Here is a 26,868-nt window from a genome sequence, read left to right as displayed (position 1 = left end):
GGTCGGACTTGGACCTTGAATTCAAGCTCGAGCTCGGTCTAACCTGTTTTTTAAGTTTGTAATGTTTTATATTATATTAATTTTTATACATTATGTAAACTATAATACAAAAATTATATCTATATTAATATATAATACTACTATAATATAAAATATTAAAAAATGTTAATATGACTATATATAAATCTTAATATATGCGCACATAAATATGATAACCTTACGCATGATTTTGGATTTGCGTAGGTTCAGATATATTTTACAGAGATATATGTGCACATGTATATATATGATAACCTTACGTGGGTTTTTTCAAATATGAGACTCTGCGGAGTCTAAGGCTTAAAGCCTCATTTATGTAAGCGAGCCCTATGGCCATGAGCACACTCAAGATAAGATGGTTCGCTAAACTTATCTCATGATTCAAGCCACGACAGGCCGCTGGACTTGTTCCCTAAGCTTCATGACAAAGTTATACGTAGAATTCCACCATGTGAAGTCCGCAGAATAGTTCGCGTATATGAAATCGCATCTATATTTAAATGTTCGTTATGGATCCCCATGTATGAGTTTGCCATTTATGAGTTCGCATCCATGAATTTTCTATATGAATCTGTATGTATGATAGTTCGTTGGATTTATTTTTATAATTCAAGCTATGGTAGTCTGATGATCTTGTATTGATATTTTAAGTTTTAAGAGTTCAAAGAGACTATCTTTCACAAGAGTCAGTATGGGCTATTATTCAAGTAAGAGATTGCATGGGTTTGTCCTTATGTTCAAGCTACGAGAGTTTGTATAAATTATTTTTCTCAAGCCAAAATCATAGGGATTTTCTTTCATATAGGAGTACCAAAGACTATCTTTAAAATCGAGAGTCCATTGTGACTATTTGCCAAACAAGAGTCTAATAGTGACTATCCACCAAACAAGATTTTAGCAGTGAGTATCATTTAAGAATGAGTTCACAAGTATGAACCCGCATATATGAATTTGTGATTATGATTCCGCATATAAAGGTTTGCAAGTATGTATTCACCAAGCTCGAGTTCGCATATATAATATTTTATGTGTAAATCCGCATGTAAAAATTCTCCCAAGTGTGAATCTCCATGCATGAGTTTTATGGAGTCAATCTGTCGTACATTAATCCGCAATGATGATAATTGCTAAGGTAATTCGCGTATGTTCTGCTGGCAAAAGAGGTAAAAACCTATCTTGCATGAAATCATTCTGAATTGTAGCCTATAGCATGGGAATAGAAATGGAGGATTGTGACAATGCAGAAAGTGTACAATTTTTCAACTTGAGCCACCATAATGGATGACAATAGTACGTTAGGAATATGTGCGAACTATACTTATGCAAGTGATGTCAAACAGGAGATAAGACTCATGAAGTTCTAACTTATAAATTCATAAATGATATGTTATATTAGTAACTCACTAAGTTCATTCAAACTTACTTAGTTTTTGTTATGTTTTCCAAGTATAATGGTTTGAATAAAGAGCTGAATAGGGATCAGGCCAGAATTCATTCAAGCTTAGGCGAACTTGTATTCTTAATTGTAACATGCATATAGTGGGGCGACCTAAAGGCTAAGCTTTGGGGTCAAATGTTTTTTTTTAACTAAGTATGAACAATAGTATTTTATTACAATGTAGAGAAATCGATTAAAAATATTAAAGTTGTTATTGTCAAATTTTCATAAGTCCGTCTGTTAAGATTTTTAAACTATAAATTTATAGTTGTATTTTCATTTAGCAAGTTAGCTAATTAAACATGTTAAGATGTTACTAACAATATTTGAACTAAGTTAAGTATGATTAAAGAAGGCATATATGACTGTTTTAGTCATGTTAGTCATACAATTCAATTGTAAATTGTTCATAGTTTATTTCGGACATGACATGACATTTTGTAATCAGGCCCATCGATCGAGTTAGGTACAGAGTGTTACATAAAACCATAAACCTAAAAACCACCAAAGCTCGCAAAAATAGATCAAAGCGAGAGGGAGAAGCCATCCTCAAGCAATAAACTTGAAAAAAAGATCAAAAAGAAATTAGAAGAAGGAAGAAAATAGAAGACAAGAGAGAATAGAGGAACCCGTACTCATTTCGGGTTTTGTAGGTTAAAGGCCTTAGGGCACCATATTGACGATTTAAAGAATAAGAAAAAGGAAAGTGGCGGAGAGTAACATATCTTGGGTTGGCTGCGATTCAAAGGCGTATGATGACGGATTGGAAGTCTTTATTTTGAGCTAACAATGCTTTTGGCCATTGTGCTTATTGTTTTCAAAGAAATCACTTATGCAGTTTAAAAAATGATGAAGAGGAGAGTTTTTCAGCTGCGAGTTTTGTTGGAGACAGTAACTATGGTTGAAGTTACTAAAAATAAAGAAAGAAGGATAAGAAATAAAATGAAAAAAAAGGAGAAAGAAATAGGGAAAAATAATAAATAATAAATAATGTAAGATAATAATGTGATCGGACCCACAACTTTTAACTAATTTTTTTAAAAAGTTTATGTTATAGAGCTGCTTATGCTTTAACGACATAGACTAAAAAACAAATTCGGATAGTTTAGTGATTAAATTAAATGTTTTTATAGTTTGATGATTAAAATAGAAATATACAAAAAGAAATAGTGACTAATAGGATAGTTTACCCTTAAATAAACTATAATTAAAAACTTTAAGACATAAGCGAAATAATCTAAAGTTATTTGGGCCACACAGTTATAGTCCGCTTGCAAGAAAAACCTAAGCCCATGAAAGGAGAATCCTACCCGGATAGCCGTCATCGTTTTCAAAATCCTATATTTATCTAAAGCTTAAACCCTAAGTGTTTCTTCTGCCTTTTTGCGCCTCTCCTTTTTTTTTTTTGTTGGCTTTCCTGGTTCTCAGTTTCCCAATTCTATCCACAGTAGTATGGGGAAACCAAAGCACTACCGACCCCCGGCAAGTTCTTTTGAACTTTATTGCTTTCAAATTGGCGATTTAAATTTTCAAATTTGACTTATTGTAAGGATTTTTTTCTCATAATTTATGGTGAAATTTTACAGGGAAAGAAGAAGGAAGGAAATGCTGCGAGATATGTGACGAGGTCACAAGCTATTAAAATCCTTCAAGTTAGCCTTTCGGATTTCAGGTTCATCTCTTCTTTCTCACTTTTATTAATTATTATTATTATTTAAGCTTCCTTTATTTGCCTTATTTTATCATTTTTTTCATGTTGTTTTTAGTTTCGAAGATTAATTAGCTAAGAATGTGAAACTATTGAGCTTCGTTAAGCTGAGATTAGTTCATCAGGTAGCAGTTAGTTACTACTTTTGCTAAGCAGTTAGTTGCTACTTTTGCTAACTGTTTTTTGCTCACTGAAGCAAAGAGAAGAAGTGTGTACGGAAAATATTCTTATTGCTAGCTTTTTGCTTCAGGATGAGTTTATTACTATGTTCATTTTATGTTATTATATTTTAAAGCTATTTGTTTTTTTTAATTGATATAATTTTGCTTTTATTATTATTATTATAAAAAATCGAGGATTTTAGTAAGAAAACATCAAAAAAAGCCTCAACCAAATGAAACGCGTATTGATGGGATTTGTTATTTTTTATTAAATATGGTTGGCTTCGTTTTGCTTTAATGGATTTAATATTGCAGGAAATTATGCATCCACAAAGGAGTATTTCCGAGAGAGCCAAAGAAGAAAGTGAAAGGAAATCATCATACTTACTATCACTTGAAGGATGTCATGTACATTCTTCATGATCCACTACTTGAGAAGTTTAGAGAAATAAGGGCATATCAAAGGAAGATAAAGAAAGCTAAGGCTAAAAAGAATGATGAGTTAGCAAAGCTTCTTCTATCTCGTGCACCTTCTTACAGACTTGATATGGTCATCCGTGATAGGTTTGTGAAACAATCTTTGTATGTTTTATTTCCTCTCGTTGGTAGTTGTATGAATTCTGTAGTATCTAAATGTGTTTGGTATTTTAGGTATCCAACATTTATTGATGCACTTAGAGATTTGGATGATCCTCTTACAATGGTGCACCTGTTTGCAATGTTGCCTGCCATTGATAGGCTTAAAATTGAAGTGAAGCGCATTCATAACTGTCGAAGGTTGGTGGGTTTTTCATTATTATTGAGAAATAAAACAAGAAGAGAGCGATTGATGGTTACCTTACTTCTAGAATCTCATCAGTTGCATCTTTGTCTTGCTATTCTCGGTCCTTTTTCAGGTTGTGTCATGAATGGCAAGCCTACATTTCTCGAACACATAAATTGCGGAAGGTTTTTGTGGCTGTAAAGGGTATATATTACCAGGTACTGGGACCTTATGTTGCTGTTAATTGTAATTATTTTTCCTGCCAGCTATTATACAGTTTCTACCTTCTCTATTATGCATGTTGCTTAAGGTTACTCTCTTCCCCATGCAGGCTGAGGTTGATGGTCAAAAAATCACATGGTTAGCACCACATGCACGGCAACAAGTATTGACTGATGATGTTGACTTCAATGTCATGCTAACATTTTTGGAATTTTATGAGGTTACATCTCTCTCTCTCTCTCTCCATGTGTCCTAGTTTGTAAACAGATATAGAATCTTTTTGTTAATGAGCAAGGACTGTCATAGTCAGAAAGGTGGGAGGTGTGTCATGAAGTCTTAGAAACATAGGTAAAATAAGCTTTTAAGCTGAGCATGAAGGAGAAGCTGTTAGTTGTTGTTCTTGTTATGTTATTTTTATTTTACCTTTTTAATTTTAGATTACCTATCAATTTAAGTCATGTTTTCCACGTATATTGCTTTGCTACTTTTATGATAAGTTTGTAAATTGTTTCAAGCTACTTTATCGCCAGCTGTTGTTATCTGCTAGTTACTTCAATTTATTGGCTTTTATTTCTTTTTCATTTATATATTTTGAGTGCAGGCACTTCTTGGCTTTGTCAATTTTCAACTTTATCATTCTATAAATGTGAAGTATCCTCCTATTTTGGATCCCCGGTTGGAGGCTCTGGCAGCAGGTTTGCTGTATTGCTTTACTTTTTGTAATGACACTTGCATGTTTCAGAATTATATGCAGTTTTAAGTGCTGACTATGAATTATTCTTGTAAATTTCTTCCTCTTGGATGTATATGAAAATATTAATCTTCTGTTTCTGAATACTGCAGATCTCTATGCATTATCAAGGTATTTTGATGCTAACCACAGAGCTGCTATTCAAGAACCTCAAGTTGCTGGTTCATCTAGATCGGAGCAAGAGCAGGAGGAGTCTGACTTACGACTTGCTCAACTTCAGCATCAACTGCCTGCCAACGAACCTGGTGCACTAATGCACCTTGTTCAAGATGCATCCAGTGAAATTGAGGAAGACGAAACTACAAGGAACTGTAAAAATCTTTTTCAAAATAAGAAAATTTTCTTGAGTCGTGAGGTGAGATCAATTCTTCCTGGCTGAAGTTCTATATCAAGTCTGTGTAGATTTGCTTCATTTTGTTCAACAGAAGCAGTACACTAAGTGGCTTTGATTTCTTTAGATTAGTTCATTTCTGTTGGAATAGTTCCTAATATTCCTTGTATTCAGGTTCCAAGAGAATCCCTGCTTTTTGTCATTCCTGCTTTTGGAGGTATTGTTTCTTGGGAAGGAGATGGAGCTCCATTCGCTGAATCTGATGATAGCATCACTCATCAGGTGCGCCAATAAACAGAACATTTGTGAGGTTTGCAGGTACCTGGTAATTTTGGTTTTGGAGACTTCCTTTTTTACTTGATGTTTTTGTTTGTGTAGATTGTGGACAGACCAACCCAGGGACATGTATATCTTTCAAGAGAATATGTTCAACCTCAGTGGGTTTATGACTGTATAAATGCACGGATCATCTTGCCAACTGAGCCATATATGGTTGGGAGGTAAATTTTTGGAACTTGCTCTTGAAATATCTATTTTAATCACTGTGTTTTAACTTTTTTCTTTTGTTTTGGTTCAGTTTATGCTTTCCGGTTCTCATTTTCTAATTTGGTTTCTTCATTTATATAATTTGGTGTGTGCATATCCCCTTGAATCAATATGAATAACTTAATTGCAATTGAAGCTTGAATATTGTCATTTCATGTCAATGCCATCGGTGTTTGATATTGCCATCTTCCTGTCAATAGGGACCCACCTCCACATCTGTCGCCTTTTGTTGATGATGAGGCCGAAGGTTATGTTCCTGATTATGCCAAGACCATTAGACAACTACAGGCTGCTGCAAAAAGTGATATTCAACCTTTGCCTGGCACGGGAAATGATGAGTTGGATAACTCTCAAAATATGTTGGCAGAAGGGTTTATCAATAGAACAGAGGCTATGGAAGCTGCTGAGAAGAAGCAAGAGGTATGTTGTGCTGGATTTCTAGAAAATTCAATACATGATGGACATTCAAAAATTATATTGCTTTTACGTGGGAAATCCTAGGAAGTTCATTTATGCATTTACTGACTTAATGGTTTTATATTTTTGCAGATGATGTTTCTCGAGAAGCAGTATCATAATGAATTGAAAATGGAACTTCAGGGTGTCTCAAGTATAAATAAGCTGAACTCTGAGGACACCGAGTCTAAGGAACAATCTCTTCCTGATGTAGAAGAGCAAAGTGCCGAGGATCCATCAAGACTCATGATGTCTCGTAAAAAGAGGGGGCTTTATAAGGCCATTGAGGTAACTTCATTAACCTTCTTATCATAGCTTTGAGCACCCAACTTTCCATGTTATCATAGTTTTGTTGTAGTTGATCTATCGATTGGGAAGTTTGCCAGCATAGATATGGTTTTCGTCTTAGTAGTTCCCAGCAGGCAATAGTTTATTAATTTAAAGTGTTTTTTCTCTGGTTTGGAGAAAAAAGGGAAGGGGATGAGTATGTATCCGACATAGGCATGTTTCGATCTTTTTATAGTTTTTCCATATATGTGAAAGATCATAGCATTGCCCATGTTTGAACGTGTTGGACACATGAGAAAAAAAAAGGAAGAGTTTCACATTATGAATCGATGTTTCATCTTTGGTTTGACTTGATTGTATTTCGATTTGGTCAGATGGGCAAGCAACAGAAGAAGGAGCGTGTTGAAAAACTCAAGGAGCGGAAGAGGAATATTGAAGCAGCTCAGAAATCTGAGAAGAAACATAAAAAAGCTCAAGTTTCTTGAGGTTTTTATTTTTATGTTTTTGGTAATATTGTTTTATGACAAAGCTAGTCAAGGTTGATAGTGATTGTAAGTTTAGAGTTGCGCCAATTATTGGTGTAAATGGCTAAAATTTTGTCTAGTTATGGTTTAAAGTTATTGAGATTTGGAATGATAAAAAAACAAAAACTGGGTTCATCATAATATATTCATATCTATCTTGCAGTCCCAAAATTAGAGAATCAAAAGGTTCCTATTGGTATAATTACATACAAGCTCTTAATGTTGAGGGTAAATGAACAATTTCCACTAATCACAGCCGAAGCTAAATATTTCCAATAATGAAAGAGAAAATGAAGAAAAATCAAAGCTAAATATTTTAATAAAATAAATCTTGGAAAGGAGAAATTAAATAGCTTTATGCATACTTACGCCCCCGATGGAACGTAGCTGGAGTCAACGGTTTGGTCAGAAGGTCAGCGAGCTGATTTACAGTATGTAGATGCGAAACTTCAACTTTCGAATAGGTTAGATTGGAAATTCGTTTAAATTGATTAAAAAATCAGTTAAATTATTTTTTAAATTTTTAATAATTTTTTAGTCGAATTCGCTGAATTATCAAGCTAATAAACTGGTGGCTTGATTGGTTTAATTATTAATTTAGTTTGAAAAACATTAATGATAAGACGGGATTGGCACAAATGTAAATGGTGTTGATATTGGTATTTGTGACTTTTGAGAATAGTTGAAAGCTTCATTTCTATTTAATTTTATATAAAGTTTTCATAAATATGTTTTTATGTACATTCTTTCATCTATAATCTAGTTAATAAAAATTGTGTTGATTGAGTCTCCGTTGCTATTGTAACAAATAGAATAACATAAGTTGATGTGCACTTAAACACGTTTTATCCAGATTTAAGAATTGATGGAGAGGTTATAAGTACAAATAGGCATTGTTTAAAAAATTATATGTTACAAAAAAAATATTTTTTATAAAATATTAAAATTTAGTGATGAAGTAAAATAATTGTGATGAGCCTAATATTCATCTAATTGGGCTCAACCAAACCCAAATAAAAAATAAATCTGAAGCCCAACCCAAAATTTCCTTCTCCATATATAAAATCCCTAACTTAAAAAATCTAACCCTGACCTTCACTTCCTTAGTTTCCTCTTAGCAAAGACTTCAGCCACCCACGCAGCCCCTCTACCGATCCAAACAATGGGACGCGTCCGTACGAAGACTGTGAAGAAATCGTCTCGTCAGGTAATCGAGAGGTACTACTCTCGCATGACGCTTGATTTCCACACCAACAAAAAGGTTATCGAAGAAGTAGCTATTATCCCATCCAAGAGGCTCCGGAACAAGATTGCTGGGTTCTCAACCCATTTGATGAAACGGATCCAGAAGGGTCCGGTTCGTGGCATTTCTCTGAAGCTTCAGGAAGAAGAGCGTGAGCGTCGTATGGATTTTGTCCCCGATATATCGGCTATTGCTGTTGATTCAATAGAAGTTGATAAGGAAACCATTGATATGCTTTCACTTCTTGGAATGGCCGATCTTCCTGGGATTGTTAAGGTTGATCCGGTTGCTGTTCAGGTTCCTCAAGTCGGGTTCGGACGTGGTGGTGGACCCGGAAGGAGGTTTTAAGTGGTGTGTTTTCCATGGATATGATGGGTTCTTAATTTTAAGTTTAATATGTTTTCTTTTGGGATTTTGTGTTTTTGTTGGAACCATTTTAGTTATGTCTAATGCTACTGAAAATTTATTAAGTTTGATAAGAACTTCCTTTCGAAGGTTTTTGGAATGGGTAATATTTAGTTGTTAGCTTGTTTAATTAATTCCTATTGAGTTCATTTTCTCTTTGGAAATCATTTTATATTTCTAAGTTTGTTTTTAGCTTTTGAAAGATGAAATGACGGGGTAAAGAGTATGAGTTCAAGCCCTCATTTGGCATTCAAATTCGGAGTTCCTTTTTAGGTTAATGAATCTCAATTCAGTTTATAGGGAATTTGTTTTCTATATTAAGTTCTTGTTTTGCAATTTTCAGTTGCAATTGCAATCAAGAAACTAAAAAGATGATCATTGCTTATTCAATTCTAGTGAGATATGATTCAATTCCATGTATTCAGATGGTCTTTGAAGTGTGCTCATAGGGAGTTTCTTTTCAATAAAAAGTCTCGTGTTCTGCAAATTTCAATGGAAATTGCAAGAAAGAGACTGAATATGATGTTCAAATAAAGTATGGTTCAATTCCACAGCTGCGCACAGCATCCATCAACTTGGAGTTAATATTATCCAACTTCCATGATCTTTGGAATCAAATTTTGTGTTGTCTTTATATTCCATGATCATGGTTGTATTAATATTACATATGGATAAATGCATGGAAGATGAACACTTGTTGGGTTGAGTAGTGAAGAGCTCAATATCCCTTAAGCAAGGTTAGGAAGGTTTTGGTTTTGCGTTTTTTCAATGGAGAAAATTAGGTGATGTAATCTTTAATGAACAAACTGATCGGCATAAATGTGATTATAGCAAGCTTAGAAATATTGCGACTTCGTAATACTCTGTTTTACAGTCATGCTTACTCTCCCAGTATTTTCATGAAAAATTAACTTGAAACACCACTTTCTCAATATGCTGTAAAAATACTCCAAGCTTAAGCAAACAATGCCATGAACATAAAACAATTTGACTGAAAACAAACCATTATTAGAAACCACCTAAGCATATGTGATTCTTTGTTGATTGACACAATTGGATTTGGATCATCCTCATTTCTTGCTCTCCTTTGGTGATATTGGTTTCGATTCTTTTGAATGAGATGATTTACCAGTAATTGCCTTCTTCATCTTGGAAATCGAATGCTTCACTTTCGATCCAACACCTGACAGTATGTTATGAGATTTTTTATGTGGTTTAATGCCAGGTTCTGTCTTACTGTTTTCATCACCTTCATCTTCATCTGTTTTTGCTTCTTCCTCTGGTGGTTCTTCCTTGCTTACCACTAGTTCCTTTTCTTCAATCACATTTTTAGCTCCTTGTAATTCTCTTGTGGATCGTTGGAGTAGGTCATACAATGATAGCTTAGCGGAATCCTCTGATTCAGGTTCCTCAGATTTTTCAGCACCTGCATTCTCTGGTCTTTTCTCTTTTCCGTTATCGGGTCCTGCTTCTGAATATATCTCTCGAGCATTTCTAGGTTCCAAATCTCCAACTACAACTTTGTCTGAGGTTTCAGAAGCTTCATCCTGCTGTTCTTTTGGAAACTGTTGCTTGCCAATTGAATTTGTTGTCTTTTTGCACTCAATAGGATCTTTCTCTCCTGGAATCTGTTCGTCAAATGTTACATTAGTGATATATCTATGCTAGACATAGTATGTTATGTAATGACTTATGTTTAGACTCCATGAATGGACCTTGAAAAGGATTCTTTTAGAACCCTCTTAAACTACATTAAGCTTGAAGTTGTTTCATTGCCTTCTACTCATAATGTGATATCATTTTTCTTACTAGATTCTTACCTCCTCTACTATAGTGGCTTCTTTCATGTCATCCTTCACGGTTTCATCTTTAGCAACAGTCTCTTTCTCGATATTGTCGCTTGCAGCATCCTTTGGAGTTTCCAAGGTCGGCTGTTGTGAATTTAAGATTCAAGATCAAAAGAGAAGAGGCAAGAAAAGAACCAAAGGATTATAGATGAGCATTTCGAGAACTGACCTTTTCGTTTTGAATTTCATATGTTGGGACTTCGAAGGTTTCTTTTGTTTTGTCTCCAGTATGTTCATCTTCTTTGCTGCCATCTTCAAAATGAGAAACCAGGTCCTCATTGATCTGTCATGATTGCTCCCATTGTTAGCAGTTGTTGAGTTCATATATAAAGTGTAAGAGCAAAACAAAAAGAAGAGAGAAAATGGAACGAGTGAAGAGTGCACGAAATTATTAAGGTTTAAATTGGATCTAACCTTTGTTTGTGGAGGTTGGATAACTATAGATTTTTCCTCCACAACAGATTTTAGCTCCTTTTTTTCTTCCTTCTCCGAGCATATATTGTCTCCAATCTTCGTATCTGAAGAATCTTTATCTCGAGTTTCCACTTCCATCTGTTCTTTTTCTTCTCCTGCATCTACTGGAGCTGGATATTTATTCTCTTGTTTGTCCACAAGAAGAAATCGGGAAGCATCAGTTTCATCTTTTGCTTCTCTCTCAATCAAGTCTCGAGTCAATTGTGAAGTTCCTTTCGTGAAGCTTTCGACATGGTCAGATGATGATATCTTAGTCAAATCTTCCATGGATACAGACTCCTTGATTATTTCTTCACTTGAATTATTTGCTGTTTTTTCTCCAGCATGTTCTACTCCTCCTGAATAGATCTCTTCGACATCTTCGATTTCAGCCTTTTGCGGATCAACTCTGTCCTGCAAATCTATCCGAAAATATTCGTCGACGACCAAACTTGTTATCTCCATGTTCTCAATGTGATCAAATTCCCTTGGAATCTGCTTATCAGATGCTGTCTTTGTTGTTTCATCAGTCAGCTGAATATCATTGAGTATTTGATTGCCTTCTGCAATGGATATTTTGGAGCTTGATTCCTGATAAAAGATGAATGAAGAGCTGCTTAGATTCATGAAGTCAAACAAAACTGTTCTGTTTCCAACTAGAGTTTCATTTGCATAAAATATTAGGCAAAGTTCGAAAGGAGGGCTCATACTGTTGTGGTTTCAATCCCGACAGCTGAAGCTTGGCTTTGATCCTCAACAACTGCATTTTTTATCTGCTTTTCGATTATCTCATTCTCACTGGTCTTTTGAGCTTCCACAATGAGCTGTTATAGATCAAAGGTTCAATTTAGATACTAAAAAACATGAGCGAATATGGTGAACAAAGTTTAGTTTCGGTTTCCTGACCTCTTCAAATGTATTGTCTTCAATCGGTTCATCCTTACCCACATTTTCTCTTGCCTCATCTTTGATCGGCCCTTCTGAATGGGAAGTCGAATAAGATGCAACCTGTTGATTTTGGCCACTCAGTTATTGGTTATAGAAGACAATAATAGAAAGGAGAATGAATAAGAAATACATGCAATTATTAAGGTTTTGATCCAGTATTGCTTACCTCTTCTTTTGAAACTTCATTCAGTATGATTTCATTTCCTTCATTTCTTTGCTCACACTGATTTTCTTCACCGCCTGTCCCATCTCTTGCTTTGACAATATTCTCTTTGATTGCAGCATCTTTTGTTTCTTCGTTGAGTAGTTCATTGTCAAAAGCCTTTTCATGTATCTCCCTTTTGAAATTCATAGCTTCTTCAACCTCTCCTTTTAGTTCCAGAATCTTCTCGTGACCCTCATCTTCTTTAAATTCTGTTTTATTCATTTCATCTCGTTGGACCTCAGAAGGCAATACAGAGGTTGTGATATGAAGGTGGTTAGTTTCACCTCTCAAAATGGCTTCGGCTTCCTTTATCTTGTCCTTTTCCTGGCTTATCTTTTCCTCTTTCTTTACTCCATCAATGTGTCCATTTTTCGTTTCTTTTTCCTTCATATCATCCTCTTCGGTATTGTCAACTTCATTGACAGTTTTGTGCTTATACTCCTCAGATTGCAATGTGGCAACCAAATTTGAAATTTGCTCCTCGGGTTTCTCTGTTGCGGTAGTCTGAGAAGTAGCACTATCATCTACTGCAAGAGCTTCATCCTCCTTAAGCTGTTCCTTTTGCAAGGTCACATCATCTCTAGTATCACGTTGTAGGAATTTTGCTTCCTCCATTTTCTTACTTTCTATCTTCTCGGCTGTACCAGCAGTCATTTCATCTTCTTTGACAGCTTCTAGCCCAATGGACCTTTGCTTTTGTGAGCTTATCTCTACTGTAATCTGTGCATCAGAAGCTTCTTCTTCTGTCTTGATTTTTATGATTTCCCCTTCGCTCATTTTCTCATCTTCTGTCTCCTTAGTTTCAGGCTCACCAGGTCCTTCCTTTTCAAGCATTTCAGGTTCCTTCACCTTTTCTTCTTCTTTGCTGGCATCAGCTTCATGCTTTGGGTTCTGAACAGGGAATTCTAAATACAAAGATTGTTCATTTGATTCCTCCATTTGAAGAGCTTGAGCAGCAGCAGTTTCATCCTTTGTTGCATCATTAAGCTCCTGAAACTCTTGTTTTTCTAAGCATGTCTCAGCTTTTTTCTTTGCATCAGAAGGATCTTCTGAAATCTTGTCCAGACTCATGTCTGCTTCATTTATTTTCTCTTCTTCTGTCTTTTCAGCTTTGCTCACATTTTCTTCCTCCTCCGAAACTAATGGAGAGCTTGTAGTCTTCTCCTCTGGTTTATTAGTCTCAAGAGTCTGCTCACCAGTTATTTCATCTCCTGCAACAGCATCTAGCTTTTTGGGTATTTCTTCCTTTGTTTTGCCATATTCTATCTCCTCATTTATGGCTCCAGTTCCATGTTCGCTTTCCTTGGAAGCCAATGTTGAAAATATAGTTTGAATTTTCTCCTCTGGTTCATCATTAGGAAGACCCTTATCAGCAATTGTGTCTACTGCTTTAAGCTCTCCTTGTTCTTCATTTGGCAAGCGTACCTCTTCTATTCTCTTTGTGTCAGAAGAATCTTCTCGGCTCTCATGTTTTATTTCAGCATCCTTCTGGATCTCTTCTTCAATATTCTCAATCGGGTTTGCAATTCTGATATTTTCACCCTCAGAAAGCAATGTGCAAGCAGAACTTTGAAGTTGCTCATCCGGTTTCTCTTCACCGTCTTCAGTTTTATTGGCTTCCAGTTCTGCTGTTGGGCCTTTCTCAGGTTCAGCAACCTGATCTTTGTGCATGTAAAGTGCATCAGCATCTCTTTTGATTACCTCCACTTCATTGTTGTCATTAAGTGGGATTTCAAGTGCCAAGTCGGAGGATATATCTTCAAGCTGCCCCATCTCTACTTCTTTAGTCTCTTGATTGGCATCACCTTTAATGGTTTCTAGACCCATCTTGACTGAGCTGATATTCAATGTATTTATGAGCTCCTCCTTCACAGCATCGTTTAAGCTCGTCTGTGCTCTTAAGTCTGTCACAACTTCAATATGACTCTCTTCATGGCAGAGTTTCAAGTCGTCGATAATATCAGCTTTTTCTTCTGCTTCTCTATCTTCACTGGACACTTTTGCAGGATCTGTGGACTCTTCACCCTTTCTCCTTTCTTCTAATTCTTCTATAATGTGGGATCCTTCTTTGTCATGGGTTGATTTTCTTTCAACCTCTGTTTGTTCTGCTTCTATGTGCTCTCTGGACTCAGCTTCCTTGATACATTCAGTTGAGACTGAATTGTAGTCTTTTGCCTGTTAACACATAGTTAAAATGTTTGAGATTTTGACACATAAAAAGAACTATTTTAATAGAAGTATATAACTATTTATTAAGAATTACTGAGATGACCTTATTTGCTTCATCTCCTCTTGATACTGGAGGAAGTTCATTTGTACTACTTTCTTCCTCCATGACATGTTCTTTGATGGCTTCACTACCATCAGCTTTCTCGACTTCCTTATCAACCTGCCAACAATGATAATGTAACTGAAATGCACCTTGAATAAACATGAAGACAAAATATCTCTACAAGCTCTTTACCTTTTCAGACAAAACGACAACCTTGGTAACCTCGTTTTCATTTTCTTCTCTGTTAATATAGACTTCATCCTTCAGTTTGTGTTTCAGTTCCTCTGTAATATGTTCCTTGGTTTCTTGACTGGTTTCATCATCTTGGCTCTTGATGTCTTCAGGGATTGTTTCATTACTTTGGTCTTCAGCCACGGGTTCCGAGTCAGATTTGGGCTTTTCTTCAAAACCTGCTAGTGCTGGCTCAACATTCTGTTCGAAATTAATACATTAGTCGAGGGCTTGAGAAATCTGCTACTTAAATGAAGAGAAGCAATTGAATGGTGATAACTGATATGAACAAAGGAACAAGATTAGACATACTATACAACTATATTTTTCCATTATCGTATACATATGAAGTTTTGGTTTTTGTTTTCTATTGATAATTTGATTTGACGAGGTTCTTCATTGAGTTAACCATGTTCTATACTAAAATCTGAATCCAGTTTGTCATTGGAACGTGAATTCAACAAGTCTGTTGCAGTCTCTATTACATTTACATTTGCATAAAATATTATGCTAACTTTGAAAGGAGGGTTGAAAGTAGTCTGACCTCTTCTGTTACTGTTATAGTTTCAATCCTGGAAATTGAAGCATGGCTTGGATACTCAAAAGTTTTATCTCTAATCTGGTTTTCAATTATCTCAATTTCACTGGTCTTTTGAACTTCCTGAACGAGCTGTTATAGATTAAATATTCAATATGTATATATATAGGAGAAAAAAAATGGAAGATGAACAAAGTTATAGTTTCTGTTTCCTTACCTCTCCATATGTCTTGCCTTCAGTCGGGTTTTCCTTTACCTCATCTTCCCCAGAGCCATCTGTAATCAGATCTTCCGAACAAGAAGTTGAATAAGTTGTTTCAGTAAGTTTCTTGTTCTTTGTGACCTGTCAAGTTTGACCCTTAGTTAATAGTCATCTAGATAATAATAGAAACGAGAATACATAGAAATAGATGAAAAATTTATGATTTTTGAGCTAGTATTGGTTACCTGTTCTACCGAAACTTCATTCAGTGGGATTTCATTTCCTTCATTTGTTTTCTCACACTGGTTTACTTCACTCCCTGACCCATCCCTTGCTTTGACAAGATTCTCTTTGATTGCAGCATCTTCTATTTCAGTGAGTAATTCATTGTCTAAAGCCTTTTCGCATGTATTTGCTTTGAAATTTGAGGCTTCCTCAACCTCTCCCGTTTTTTCTTGAATCTTCTCGGGACTCTCATCTTTCGATTCCATGTCATTCATTTCATCTCCTTGGACCTCAGAAGGCAGTGCAGATGTTGTGATATGAAGGTGATCATTTTCAACTTCCAACACGGGTTTGGCCTCCTTTATCTCATCCTTTTCTGTGCTTATCTCTTCCACTGTCTTTACTCCATCAATTTCTCCAATTTTTGTTTCTTCTTCCTTCATATTCTCTTCTTCAGGCTTGTCAACTTCATTGATGGTTTCGTGCTCATGCTCCTCTGATGGCAATGTGACAACAGGATTGAGAATCTTCTCCTCAGGTTTCTCCGTTGGAATAGTCTGCGACGAATTATTATTTTCTGCTGCAAGAGCTTCATCCTCCTGAAGCAGTTCCTTCTGTAAGATCACATCTTCTCCATTATCTTGTGAGAATTCTGCTTCGCCTTTTTTCTCACTTTCTATCTTCTCAGCTGTACCAGCAGTTGCTTCGTCTTCTGCAAAAGCTTCTAGCTTGAGAGAGCTGTCCTTTTGTGAGCATATCTCTGCTGTTGTCCTTGCATCTGAAGCATCTTCTTCAGTCCCATCTTTTATGATTTGCCTATCGTTTGTTTTCTCATCTTCTTTCTCCTTTGTTTCATGCTCTAGCATTTCACTAGTTATAGCAGTGGCTGAAATATAAAGTTGCTTCTCTGAGGAAGACTGAGCAGAAGCAATTTCTTTTTTTGTAACTAACTGAAGCTCATTTAGCTCTTCTGTTACTCCAGCTGATGAGTCTTCATGGTTCCCATCGTGAAGCTTTTCGGTTTCTTTCCTTTTTTCTTTGTTTGCTTCAATCTCTTGTGATTCCTCTGTTAATGAAGCCTGAGCAATAATGGTTTCTTGATCTATAACAGCTTTAGGCTCCTGAGGTCCTTCCTTTTCTAGAAGTTCCACTTCCTTCTCCTTTTCCCCCTCTTCTTCATTGGCCCCAGCTCCATGCTTTAGGCTCTCTTCAGTCAATTCTGAGGAAGACTGACCAGAAGCAATTTCTTCTCTAGTAACTAATTGAAGCTCATTTAGCTTTTCTGTTTCTCCAGCTGACGAGTCTTCACGGTTCCCATCGTCAAGCTTTTTGGCTTCTTTCCTTTTCTCTTCGTTTGCTTCAATCTCTTGTGATCCTTCTGTTATTGAAGCCTGAACTATAATGGTTTCTTGATCCATAACAGCTTCAGGCTCCTGAGGTCTTTCCTTTTCGAGAATTTCCACTTCCTTCACCTTTTCTTCCTCTTTTTCATTGGCCTCAGCTCCACACTTTAGGTTCTCGACAGTCAATTCTGAAGGCAAAGATTGCTCACTTGATTCCTCCACTTGGGGACATTGAGTAGTGGCAGCTTCATCGTTCTTAGCATCGTCAAGCTCCTGGATTGCTTCTTTTTCTGAACATGTTTCTGCTACTTCCTTTGCATCAAAAGGATCTTCTGAGATCTTCTCTGAAGTGTCTGCTTCACTTAATTTATCTTCTTCTATCTTCTTAACCGAGCTTACATTTTCTTCCTCCTCCTTAGAAACCAATGGAAAGCTTGTGGTCCCCTCCTTTGGTATTTTAGTCTCAAGAATCTGCTCACCAGTTACTTCTTCCAACTTTTCCACACTTAGGCCATTCTCGGCTTCAACAATCTGATCTTTGGGCATGTAAAATGCCTTGAGATCTCTCTCAGTAATCTCTGCTTCATCATTGTTGTTAGTTGGGGCTTCTGGTGCCAAGTTGGAGGATGTTTCTTCAAGCTGCACCTTCTCTATTTCTTTGGTCTCTTGATTAGAATCACTTTCAATGGTTTCTAAACTCATCTTGACTGAACTGATATTTGCTGTATTTACAAGCTCCTCATTCACCTCAGTGTTGTTTAAGCTTGTCCCTGCTATTACTTCTGTCACAGCTTCAATAGGACTTTCTTCATGACAAAATTTTGAGTCATCAATAATCTCCTCGATTTTTTCTTCTTCTCTGTCTTCACCGTGCTCCTTTATAGGGTCTCTGGAATCTTCGTCCTGTCTCCTTTCTTCTATTTCTTTCGTAAGGTCGGATCCTTCTTTGTCATTGGTCGAATTTTCTTCAACCTCTGCTTTTATCTGCTCTTTGGAGGCAGCTACCTTAATACATTCAGTTGAGACGGCACTGTAGTCTTTGACCTGTCAGTATGTAGTTAAGATGTTTGAGAATTTGACATATCAAAAGAGCTATTTGAGTATAAGTATTAATTGTGAATCACTTATCTAACCTCATTAGTTGCTTCGTCTCCTTTTGATACCGGATGAAGTTCATTTGTGCTACTTTCTTCCTCCATGACATGTTCTTTAATCTCTTTAATACCATCAACTTTCTCAACTTCCTTATCAACCTGCCAAAAATGAATATTTTTCAGTATAACAAAGAAATCTCCTTTAATAATCATGTAAGCAGAATATTCAGAAGTGTTCTTTACCTCTTCAGACAAAATTACAGCCTTCGTAACCACGTTCGTGTTTTGTTCACTGCTGATGCTGTCTTCATCTTCCAGTTTGTCTTTCAGTTCCTCTTTTATCTGTTCTTCAGTTTCTTGATTCTGAACACCAATGCTGGTTTCATCATCTAGGCTTTTGGTGTGTTCAGGGATTGTATCCTTACTTTGTTCTTCAGCCACTGCTTCTGTTTCAGATTTTGATTTTTCTCCAAAACCTGCTATTGCTACATTCTGTTTGAAATTGATACATTAGTTGAGGGCTGAAGAAACCCAGCTATTTAACTAAAGAGAAACAGTTGAGGTGATATGAACATTTGGACAAGGTTAGACATTATATACAACTTTATTTTCCATTATGGTGTATATATATAATTTTGGTTGTTGTCTTCTTCAATGATTTGATTTCATGACGTCCTTCAATGATTTATCACATTTTTGTACTAAAACCTGGAATCTCTTTTGTAATATGAACCGATTCATGGAATCGACTAGAAAGTTGCACACTTATACTTCCTATCTGCGTAAAATATTATGAAAGGTTTGAAAGGAGGATTCAATGGTAGGCTAACCTCTTCTGTTACCGATGTGGTTTCAATCTTGACAACTGAAGCTTGGCCTGGATCCTCAACAGTTTTATCTTTGATCTGGTCTTCAATTATCTCGCTTCCACTGGTCTTTTGAGTTTCCGCAATGAGCTGTTAAGGACAAAGCTTCAGTACAGATATTGAAAAGAAAGAATATGTAAGATGAACGAAGTTTGGTTTTCATTTCCTGACCTCTTCATATTTCTTGTCTTCAACCAGTTTATCCTTTAGCTCTTCTCCAGAGCCATCTTTGATCATCTCTTCCAAATGGGAAGTTGAATAAGATATTTCAGTAACTTCCTTGTTCTCCATAACCTGTCAATTTGCTCTCTCATTTGATAGTTTTCACAATAATAAATTTTAATTGCAAGGAAGTACGTGAAATTGTTAAGGTTTTGAGTTAGTTTTGCCTACCTCTTTGTCCAAATCTTTATCCTTCGTGATTTCATTTCCTTCAATTGTTTTCTCGCATTGATGTTCTTCACCCTCTGTCTCATCTCTTGCCATGACAATTTTCTTTTCGTTGGCAGCATCTTCTGTTTCAGTGAGTAATTCATTGTCAGAAGCCCTTTTACATGTCTCCTTGTTGAAATTTGAGACTTCCTCTATCTCTCTTGTTTGTTCTTGAATATTCTCTGTACTTTCATCTTCTTTCAGTTCTGTTTCCATTGTTTCGTTTTCTTTGACCTCAGAAGGCAATGTAGAGGTTATAGAATGAAGGTTATCTGTTGATGTCTCACCTGGAACAATATGAACTGCAGCTGCTCTATCTTCCACGGCACCTTGAAGCTCTTTTGTGATCTTTGATTGTGAGCTTTCTTCATCTTCAAATGATTCTGCTTTTATTTTCTGTTCTTCTATAACAGCTCCATGCTCCTCCAATTCCTTGGATATAACCTCACTAATAATTGTTTCACCTTCCAACATGGCTTCAGGTTCATTTGTGCTACTTTCTTCCTCCATGACCTGTTCTTTAGTATCTTCACTACCATCAGCCTGCTAAAGTTAACTTTTGTCAATCAACAGAAATAAATCTCCTTAAAAAGTCATATAGGCAAAATATTTATAAGTGTTCTTTACCTCTTCAGACACAACCTTTTTTGTTTTTTTGTCTTTGTTAACACTGTCCTTAAGTTTGTCTTTCTGTTCCTCTTTTATTTGATTTTCAGTTTCTTTATTTTGGGCATCAGTGTTGGTTTCGCCATCTTGGCTCTTGGTGTCTTCAGGGATTGGTTCCTTGCTTCGGTCTTCAGCCACTGGTTCTGAGTCAGATTCGGGCTTTTCTTCAGAACCTGCTAGTGCTAGCTCAACATTCTGTATGAAATTAATAAGTTAGCCGAGGGCTCGAGAAATCCACTAAAATGAAGAGAAACAATTGAATGGTGATATGAACATCTGGACAAGGTTAGACACTTATAAAGTTTTGGTTTTTGTCTTCTTTCAATAATTTGATTTTATGAGGTTCTTCAATGAGTTAACTGTGTTCTATCCTAAAACCTGAAATTCCTTTTGTCACTCACACAGATTCATAAAATTAACTAGACTGTTGCACAATCTGTTACGGTTACATTTGCATAAAATATTATGAAAAGCATGGAAGGAGGATTCAATGCTGTCTAACCTCTTCTGTTGCTGTTGCGGTTTCAATCCTGGCATCTGAAGCTTGGACTGGATCCTCAACAGTTTTATCTTCTATTGGATTCTCATTTTCACCGGTCTTTTGAGCTTCCAAGATGACCTGTTATAGATTAAAGCTTCACTACAGATATCAAAAAGCAAAAAACGAGTAAGATGAAGAAAAGTTTAGTAGTGCTTACCTTTTCTGTTGAAACTTCATTCAATATGATTTCCCCTGTCTCAGTTCTTGCTTTGACAAGTTTCTCGTGGATTGCAGCATCCTCTGTTTCATTTAGTAACTCATTTTCGGAAGCCTTTTCATGTATCTCCGTATTGAAATCGGAAGCTTCCTCAATCTCCCTTGTTTGTTCTGGAATCTTGTCGGGATTCTCATCTTCTTCCAGTTCTGTTTCCTTCCTTTCATCTCCTTGGACCTCAGATGGCAGCACAGAGGTTGTAAGATGAAGGTGATCTGTTGGCAATATGTCAGCAGGATTCGGAAGATCTTTGTGTTTTTCTGTCTGGATCACTTCCGAAGAAGCATTGTCATCTACTGCAAGAGCTTCATCCTCTTGAAGCCGGTCCTTCTGCAAGGATGCATCTTCTTCATTATAATCTTGTGTTTTCACACTTTCTATCATCTCATCTGTTATAGTTCTTTCACATTCCTCTTCCTTTGAAGGCAGTGCAGAGGTTGGATTCTGAATCTGTTCATCTGATGTCTTCTCAGTGAGAGTCTCACTGACTGCCATTTCATCTTCTGCAACAGCTTCTGGTTTGACAGACCTTTCGGTTTGTGAGCATATCTTTAATGCTGTCTTTGCCTCCTTAGCATCTTCTTGAATCTCGTTTCTTATGAGTTCCCCTTCGTTTGTTTTCTCATCTTCTTTTTCAGTGTCATCATTTTTACCATCATCAAGCTTGAGAAATTCTTCTTTTTCCAGGCATATCTCTGCCGTTGTATCTGCAACTGAAAGATCTTCTGAAATCTTGTCTGGAATCATGTCTGCTTCATATATTTTCTCTTCTTCTATGCATATATTTTCTTCATTGTCTTCCTCAAAAACCAATGGAGTGCTTGTAGTGCCCTCCTCTGGTTTATTACCTGAGAGAGTCTGCTCACCAGTTACTACACCTCCTGTAAGAACATCTAGCTTAGTGGGTACTTCTCCCTTTGTTTTTCCATATTCTTTCGCCTCACTGATGGCTCTGGTTCCATGCTCACTTTCCTCAGAAGGTAATGTTGAAGATGTAGTTTGAATTTGCTCCACTGGTCCATCAGTTAGAGGAGCCTGGTCAGCAATAGTTTCTTCTTCTGAGACTGCTTCTGTTTGTTCATTTGACAAGCATACCTCTTCTATTGTCTTTGTTTCAGATGAACCTCCTCGACATTCTTGTTTTATTTCATCATCCTTCTGCATCTCTTCTTTGATCTTTTCAACAGGACTTGCTTCAGTCTCAGAAAGAAATGAGCAATAAGAAGTTTGAAATTGCTCCTCAAGTTTTACTTCTAAAACAGTATTAGGGGAACCCATATGATCTATTTCCCCCAGTAGCTCAGCTTTTGAAATTTTGGAGGCTTCACTCTTTGTCTCTACAAGCTCATGGTCCTGGGTTAGGTTGTCCACCGTTTCTTCTCTTACTTCTGTTACTGCTTCAATACGACTCTCATTATAACACAAGTTTGAGTCATCAATTATCTCCTCAGTTTTCTCTTCTGCTTCTCGATCTTCGCTATGCAGGCTTACAGGATCTCTGGACTCCTCATCCTGTCTCATTTCCTCGAATTCTTTGGTGATGTGGGATGCTTCCCCATCACTGGTTAAATATTCTTCAACCTGCAAGTTTTCTGCGACTATCTGCTCTTTGGTCTCGACTTCCGTGACACATTCAGTTAGGACTGAACTGTAGTCATCCACCTGTGCATAAGGTAGTTAAAAAGTTTAACAATATGACATCAAAAATGTTATTTGAGTAACTATTCATTTTTAAGTGAAAAGTGTACTTATTCACTAACGTTTGATACTAATTTTCATATAATTTACTTGATTTTGTTTATTAAGAAGAAAAAGAGTGAAAAGAGTAGAATAATTGTTCACTAACCTTTGCACTATAATTCGTGATAACCATCTCAGGAATCTGATTTTCTTTTTCCATTTCAGTCTCTTCCTTCAAGCTTTCCGGTTTTTCTATGTTCTTAGCAAAATTCTCTTCTCCTGTAGCCTTTTTGTCATCCTTGCTAGTACCCAAGGTTGCTTCCAAATCCATGGCTCCATCCAATGGCTTTCCATCTTCAAATTTTGATCTTTCCAGTCCTACATCTGATGAATTTTCAACTGGCAGTGTTTCCGCTTCGCATGCATGGGTTTGATTCTCTAGTTCTCTATGTTCTTCACCACTAGAGACATCGGTGACCTCTAGATTAGATTTCCCCGCCAACTGTTCCTCGACTTCATGTCCACTCTCATTTCCTGTATCTTCAGGCTTAGCTTTAGGGACATCTACTAACGGGCTATCTTCATTTTGAATTGATTTTTCATCCGTTATTTGTGGCACAGGAGTTTCTGAGTGCTCACAGGAACCCTGATCTTTTTCTGAAGTTTCATCAGTTATTTTCCTTTCTTCAATGAGTGTGTCCTCATATTCCTTCACGTCATCTCCTAATATTTCTTTCAAGGGAATCTCCTTTGTGGTCATCTCCATTTGATCTTCACTTCCCGCATTTGGAACTTTATCCTGCATTGCATCTTCTTCTTTCTCCATGTCCTTCTCGTGTGTTACGTGAGAGTCCCCTGATTTCACATCAATTTCAGCACTGCATACACCACTCTCTTCATGTTCACTTCTTGCTAAGCTGTTCTCTTCGACGACAACAACATTATTTATTTCGTTCTTTCCCTTTTCGACTTCAGCATGAGCTTCAGTTTCCTTTATGTTTGTTTCTTCTGTTTCTGCTACACATGATGCTGAGGTTTCTTCTTCAATGTCCTTTTTGGACTCCTTGAGCTCAAGCGACAAACTACAGACATGGTCTTCTTTCACTTCTATTGGTGTTGTTTCTTGTTTTGACTCCTGTATAATATCAAACAGACTAGAATCATTATTTGGCTTTGCTGTTTCCTCTATGGACGCTGTTTCCTAGATGATTTAGCTACTAGCCTTTAAAACAATTGGATATTTATATTGATGGAAGATTGAGTTCAGAAACATTGAATAAGTGGAAAAGTTAAGATGTTAGTGAGTCATACTATCTACTTACCTCTGTTATCGAGACCACTGCTGCATTCTTCTCTTCTTCAGCTTTTTCTTTCATCGTATCCGTCATTAGTGATGTCTGATCTTTCTTGTTATCTTCCTCCTCTAAAATTTGTTTTTCTGTATTCTCAACGGTGCCGTCTGGTTCCAGATTTTCAGAGACCTGAACAAAAAATAATATTGGGAGATTGGTGAAACGTGAAGGTTTTCAGCTTCCAACTTGATCTTACGACTTCCAAAGAAAAAAAAAACTTTATTTTAAGAACTAGGCTCTTCAAAGTTTTAGAAGTAACATGAATTTCACCTCTACTTCAGGTGTGGCTTCATTTTCATTTTCTTCTGTAGCTTTCAGTGAGTCATTGATGATAGCACATTCTTCCTTCACGATCAATGTTGGGCCTTCATGAACCTGCATGAAGAATAAGGTGTACTTTAATTAATAATTACAATGATGATCTCTGAAAGAGATTAAAATTGTTTTAAAAAAAGGTTTTAAACTGAGTTAGTATTCATTCATGCCCTAAATTTAGACCTCTTTGGTTTCTTCCTGATTTAAGTTATCCTCTACGTTCTCCATGGCATCCTTCGGTAGTGCACTTCTGTTCTCTGACTCCTGCAGTATACTCTCTTCTTTGTGTTCTAAAGCTTCATTTTCCACTGGTTCAACATCGGAGAACTTGTACTGCTTTTTGTGCTCATTGTCCATTAGTTGTCCAACGAATGAGTCAGTAACATGTAAATCATCAGCATTCTCGTTTGAAATCTCAACTTCCACGGTTTCATTACTCTGACTTGCTTTAGGCTGTAGGTGGTCAGTTGGTGAGTCTTCCCTAGTTTCTCCCTCGGATCTCTCGTCATGGTCTTTGACTGATGTTGCTTCTGCGATGCTTGTGTTTGTTTCTGCAGTTTCGGCACAGATGGCAGTATTGACATCCTCAGAAACTGCATCTAAAGGACACACATGGTTCTCCTTTTCGGGTTCATTCTTTTGCTTGAAGCTCTCCTGGATTTCGTCCTTGTGGGAATTTCCCTCTTGATTCTTCTGTACGACAACAATATTTTCTACTTCACTAGTTTTTACTTCAGGCATTGGAACAATGGATTCCTCGTCCTTTCTCATTTCATACAATCCCTTTGTTATGGCCAGCTCCTTGTCTGTCACCTGTATGACTCTCACGTCCACCGCAACGTTTTCTGAGTGCTTGTGTGGATCTTGATCTTCTTCTGAAGTGTCCTCGGCTATTTTCCTCTCTTCAATGAGAGTCGTATCATATTTTTCCAAAGGCATAGTAGAATGTTCCTTAACATCATCTCCTAATACCTCTTTCAACAGAATCTCCTCAGAGGTCATTTCCATTTGATTTTCACTTCCTGTGTTTGGAAATTTATCCTGCACTCCATCTTCTTTTCGGGAAATCTCGATGTCCTTCTCACTTGTCACGTATGATTCTACTGATTTTACATCAATGTCTGCACTTTCTAAACCAATCCCTTCATCTTCACCATCAACAACATTATTTATTTCATTAATTTCCTCTTCTTCTGGTTCAGCTTTAGCTTCCTTTAAGTTTGTTTCTGCCGTTTCTGCTGCTTGTGATGTACAATAGAAATCAGCAGTATTGATGTGTTTGTTTACTGCTGTTTCTTCTTCAGTATCCATTTTGGACTCCTCGAGCTCAAATGAAGAGCTGCAGACAAGTTCTTCTTTGAATTCGATTATAGTTATTTCTTTTTCCACTGTACCTGAAGCTGTAGTTTCTGATCCTCTACAAACCTGCAGGATATACAAAATTTCAATATAACTCTGACAAAGTTCTGGATGGTTATGGACTTATAAGACAAATTCCAATGGGCCATGGGTCATCTTTGTGCTAAGTTCATGAACTGAACATTTTATTCTTTGAAATCCAAGTTATCGTGAGGTTTGCTAGCTAGCATCAGTTGCCTCATGACACCTCTCTTATTAAGGATCTCTGTTTTTGGCCTTATCTTTTGTGGTTTTGATCAGAATTCACTCAGCTCTATATTTTTACACTGTGTAATGGATAGCCTATCACTTCTGATTGTACTGTTTTGCATTGTACGCATGTGTTTGTCAATAATAATGGTTGTTTGTTCCAGGTCCATTAATGGAAGTAGTTCGGAAGTATATTATAAGATTGAAGTTTGAAGATTGGAGAGTTGTATAATTTTCTTACCTCTTCAATTGGAATCTGATTATTGTTGGTGTCTTCCTTCTCTAGAATTTGTTTTCCATCATTCTCAACTGTGTTGTCCGGTTCTGGCTTTTCAGCAACCTGAATGAAAATATATTGAAAGATTGGTTAAGCATGGAGGTTTCAGCTTTTAGCAAATAGATTGAAATTGGGTTAGTATTCATGATTGGAACTCTTTTGATTACCTCAGCTTCATCCTTGTCCACAGTTTCCATATTTAGATTCTGCTTTTGCACTTCATCATTTTCATTAGTTCGGATATCAGGATCCGATTCAGAGGATATCTCTTCAAGCTGCACAATCTCCACTTCTGTCTCTTGAGCATCACTCTTAATATTTCCTACAGTCGTCTCAGCTGAGCTGATATTTGAAGCATTTACAATCTTGTCGGCGTCGTTCAAGCTCGTCTCTGCTGTTACTTCTGTTACAACTTCAATACAACTCTCCTCATGACACGGTTTCGAGTCATCAATAATCTCCTCAGTTTTCTCTTCTGCTTCTCGATCTTTGCTACGCAGACTTACAGGATCTCCGGACTCTTCAGCCTGTCTCATTTCTTCTAATTCTTTGGTGATGTGGGATGCTTCTCCATCATTGGTTGAATGTTCTTTGACCTCCAGGTTTTCTGCAACTATCTGCTCTTTGGACTCTGCTTCCATGAAACATTCAGTTGAGACAGAACTGTAGTCTTCCACCTGCGCA

The 26,868-nt window shown here is 36.7% G+C and overlaps 3 protein-coding genes across 12 annotated transcripts in view; 2 read left to right on the top strand and 1 right to left on the bottom strand.

Annotated features, from left to right (window-relative positions):
* The first annotated feature begins 2,805 nt into the window (after positions 1-2,805).
* LOC105769051 (pescadillo homolog) lies at positions 2,806-7,398 on the top strand. The gene is made up of 13 exons (XM_012589432.2): positions 2,806-2,959; positions 3,064-3,149; positions 3,662-3,910; positions 3,998-4,123; positions 4,243-4,327; positions 4,441-4,551; positions 4,933-5,026; positions 5,175-5,437; positions 5,588-5,695; positions 5,792-5,913; positions 6,160-6,379; positions 6,509-6,703; positions 7,078-7,398. The coding sequence occupies exons 1-13, from the start codon at positions 2,930-2,932 to the stop codon at positions 7,186-7,188; spliced, it is 1,800 nt and encodes a 599-aa protein (XP_012444886.1). The 5' UTR covers positions 2,806-2,929; the 3' UTR covers positions 7,189-7,398.
* A 919-nt stretch (positions 7,399-8,317) lies between these two features.
* LOC105769062 (40S ribosomal protein S17) lies at positions 8,318-9,009 on the top strand. Its single transcript, XM_012589453.2, has one exon. The coding sequence runs from the start codon at positions 8,390-8,392 to the stop codon at positions 8,816-8,818; it is 429 nt and encodes a 142-aa protein (XP_012444907.1). The 5' UTR covers positions 8,318-8,389; the 3' UTR covers positions 8,819-9,009.
* A 659-nt stretch (positions 9,010-9,668) lies between these two features.
* The window catches only part of LOC105768983 (uncharacterized), a 29,557-nt gene continuing 12,357 nt past the window's right edge, over positions 9,669-26,868 (bottom strand). For 2 of the 10 annotated variants that reach the window (XM_012589301.2, XM_052633664.1), the window contains 26 exons: positions 26,352-26,861; positions 26,149-26,247; positions 24,483-25,724; positions 24,255-24,359; positions 23,955-24,113; positions 22,799-23,767; positions 20,896-22,614; positions 20,700-20,816; positions 20,159-20,392; positions 19,493-20,077; positions 19,271-19,393; positions 19,064-19,189; positions 18,477-18,725; positions 18,273-18,392; positions 15,817-18,183; positions 15,587-15,712; positions 15,376-15,501; positions 14,793-15,032; positions 14,601-14,717; positions 12,290-14,503; positions 12,082-12,183; positions 11,886-11,999; positions 11,137-11,766; positions 10,892-11,005; positions 10,696-10,806; positions 9,669-10,503 (listed from right to left, as the gene is read on the bottom strand). In XM_012589301.2, coding sequence (XP_012444755.2) covers positions 9,946-10,503; positions 10,696-10,806; positions 10,892-11,005; positions 11,137-11,766; positions 11,886-11,999; positions 12,082-12,183; positions 12,290-14,503; positions 14,601-14,717; positions 14,793-15,032; positions 15,376-15,501; positions 15,587-15,712; positions 15,817-18,183; positions 18,273-18,392; positions 18,477-18,725; positions 19,064-19,189; positions 19,271-19,393; positions 19,493-20,077; positions 20,159-20,392; positions 20,700-20,816; positions 20,896-22,614; positions 22,799-23,767; positions 23,955-24,113; positions 24,255-24,359; positions 24,483-25,724; positions 26,149-26,247; positions 26,352-26,861 — 13,176 coding nt within the window. In that variant the 3' untranslated portion in view covers positions 9,669-9,945. The remainder of the gene's footprint in view (positions 10,504-10,695; positions 10,807-10,891; positions 11,006-11,136; positions 11,767-11,885; positions 12,000-12,081; positions 12,184-12,289; positions 14,504-14,600; positions 14,718-14,792; positions 15,033-15,375; positions 15,502-15,586; positions 15,713-15,816; positions 18,184-18,272; positions 18,393-18,476; positions 18,726-19,063; positions 19,190-19,270; positions 19,394-19,492; positions 20,078-20,158; positions 20,393-20,699; positions 20,817-20,895; positions 22,615-22,798; positions 23,768-23,954; positions 24,114-24,254; positions 24,360-24,482; positions 25,725-26,148; positions 26,248-26,351; positions 26,862-26,868) is intronic. The other 8 variants (XM_012589352.2, XM_052633663.1, XM_012589311.2 and 5 more) reach the window with 8 other exon arrangements.

The sequence above is a fragment of the Gossypium raimondii genome, chromosome 7 (assembly GCF_025698545.1).
Source record: "Gossypium raimondii isolate GPD5lz chromosome 7, ASM2569854v1, whole genome shotgun sequence".
NCBI classification, from domain to species: domain Eukaryota; kingdom Viridiplantae; phylum Streptophyta; class Magnoliopsida; order Malvales; family Malvaceae; genus Gossypium; species Gossypium raimondii.
This window is presented reverse-complemented; position numbering and strand designations above follow the sequence as displayed.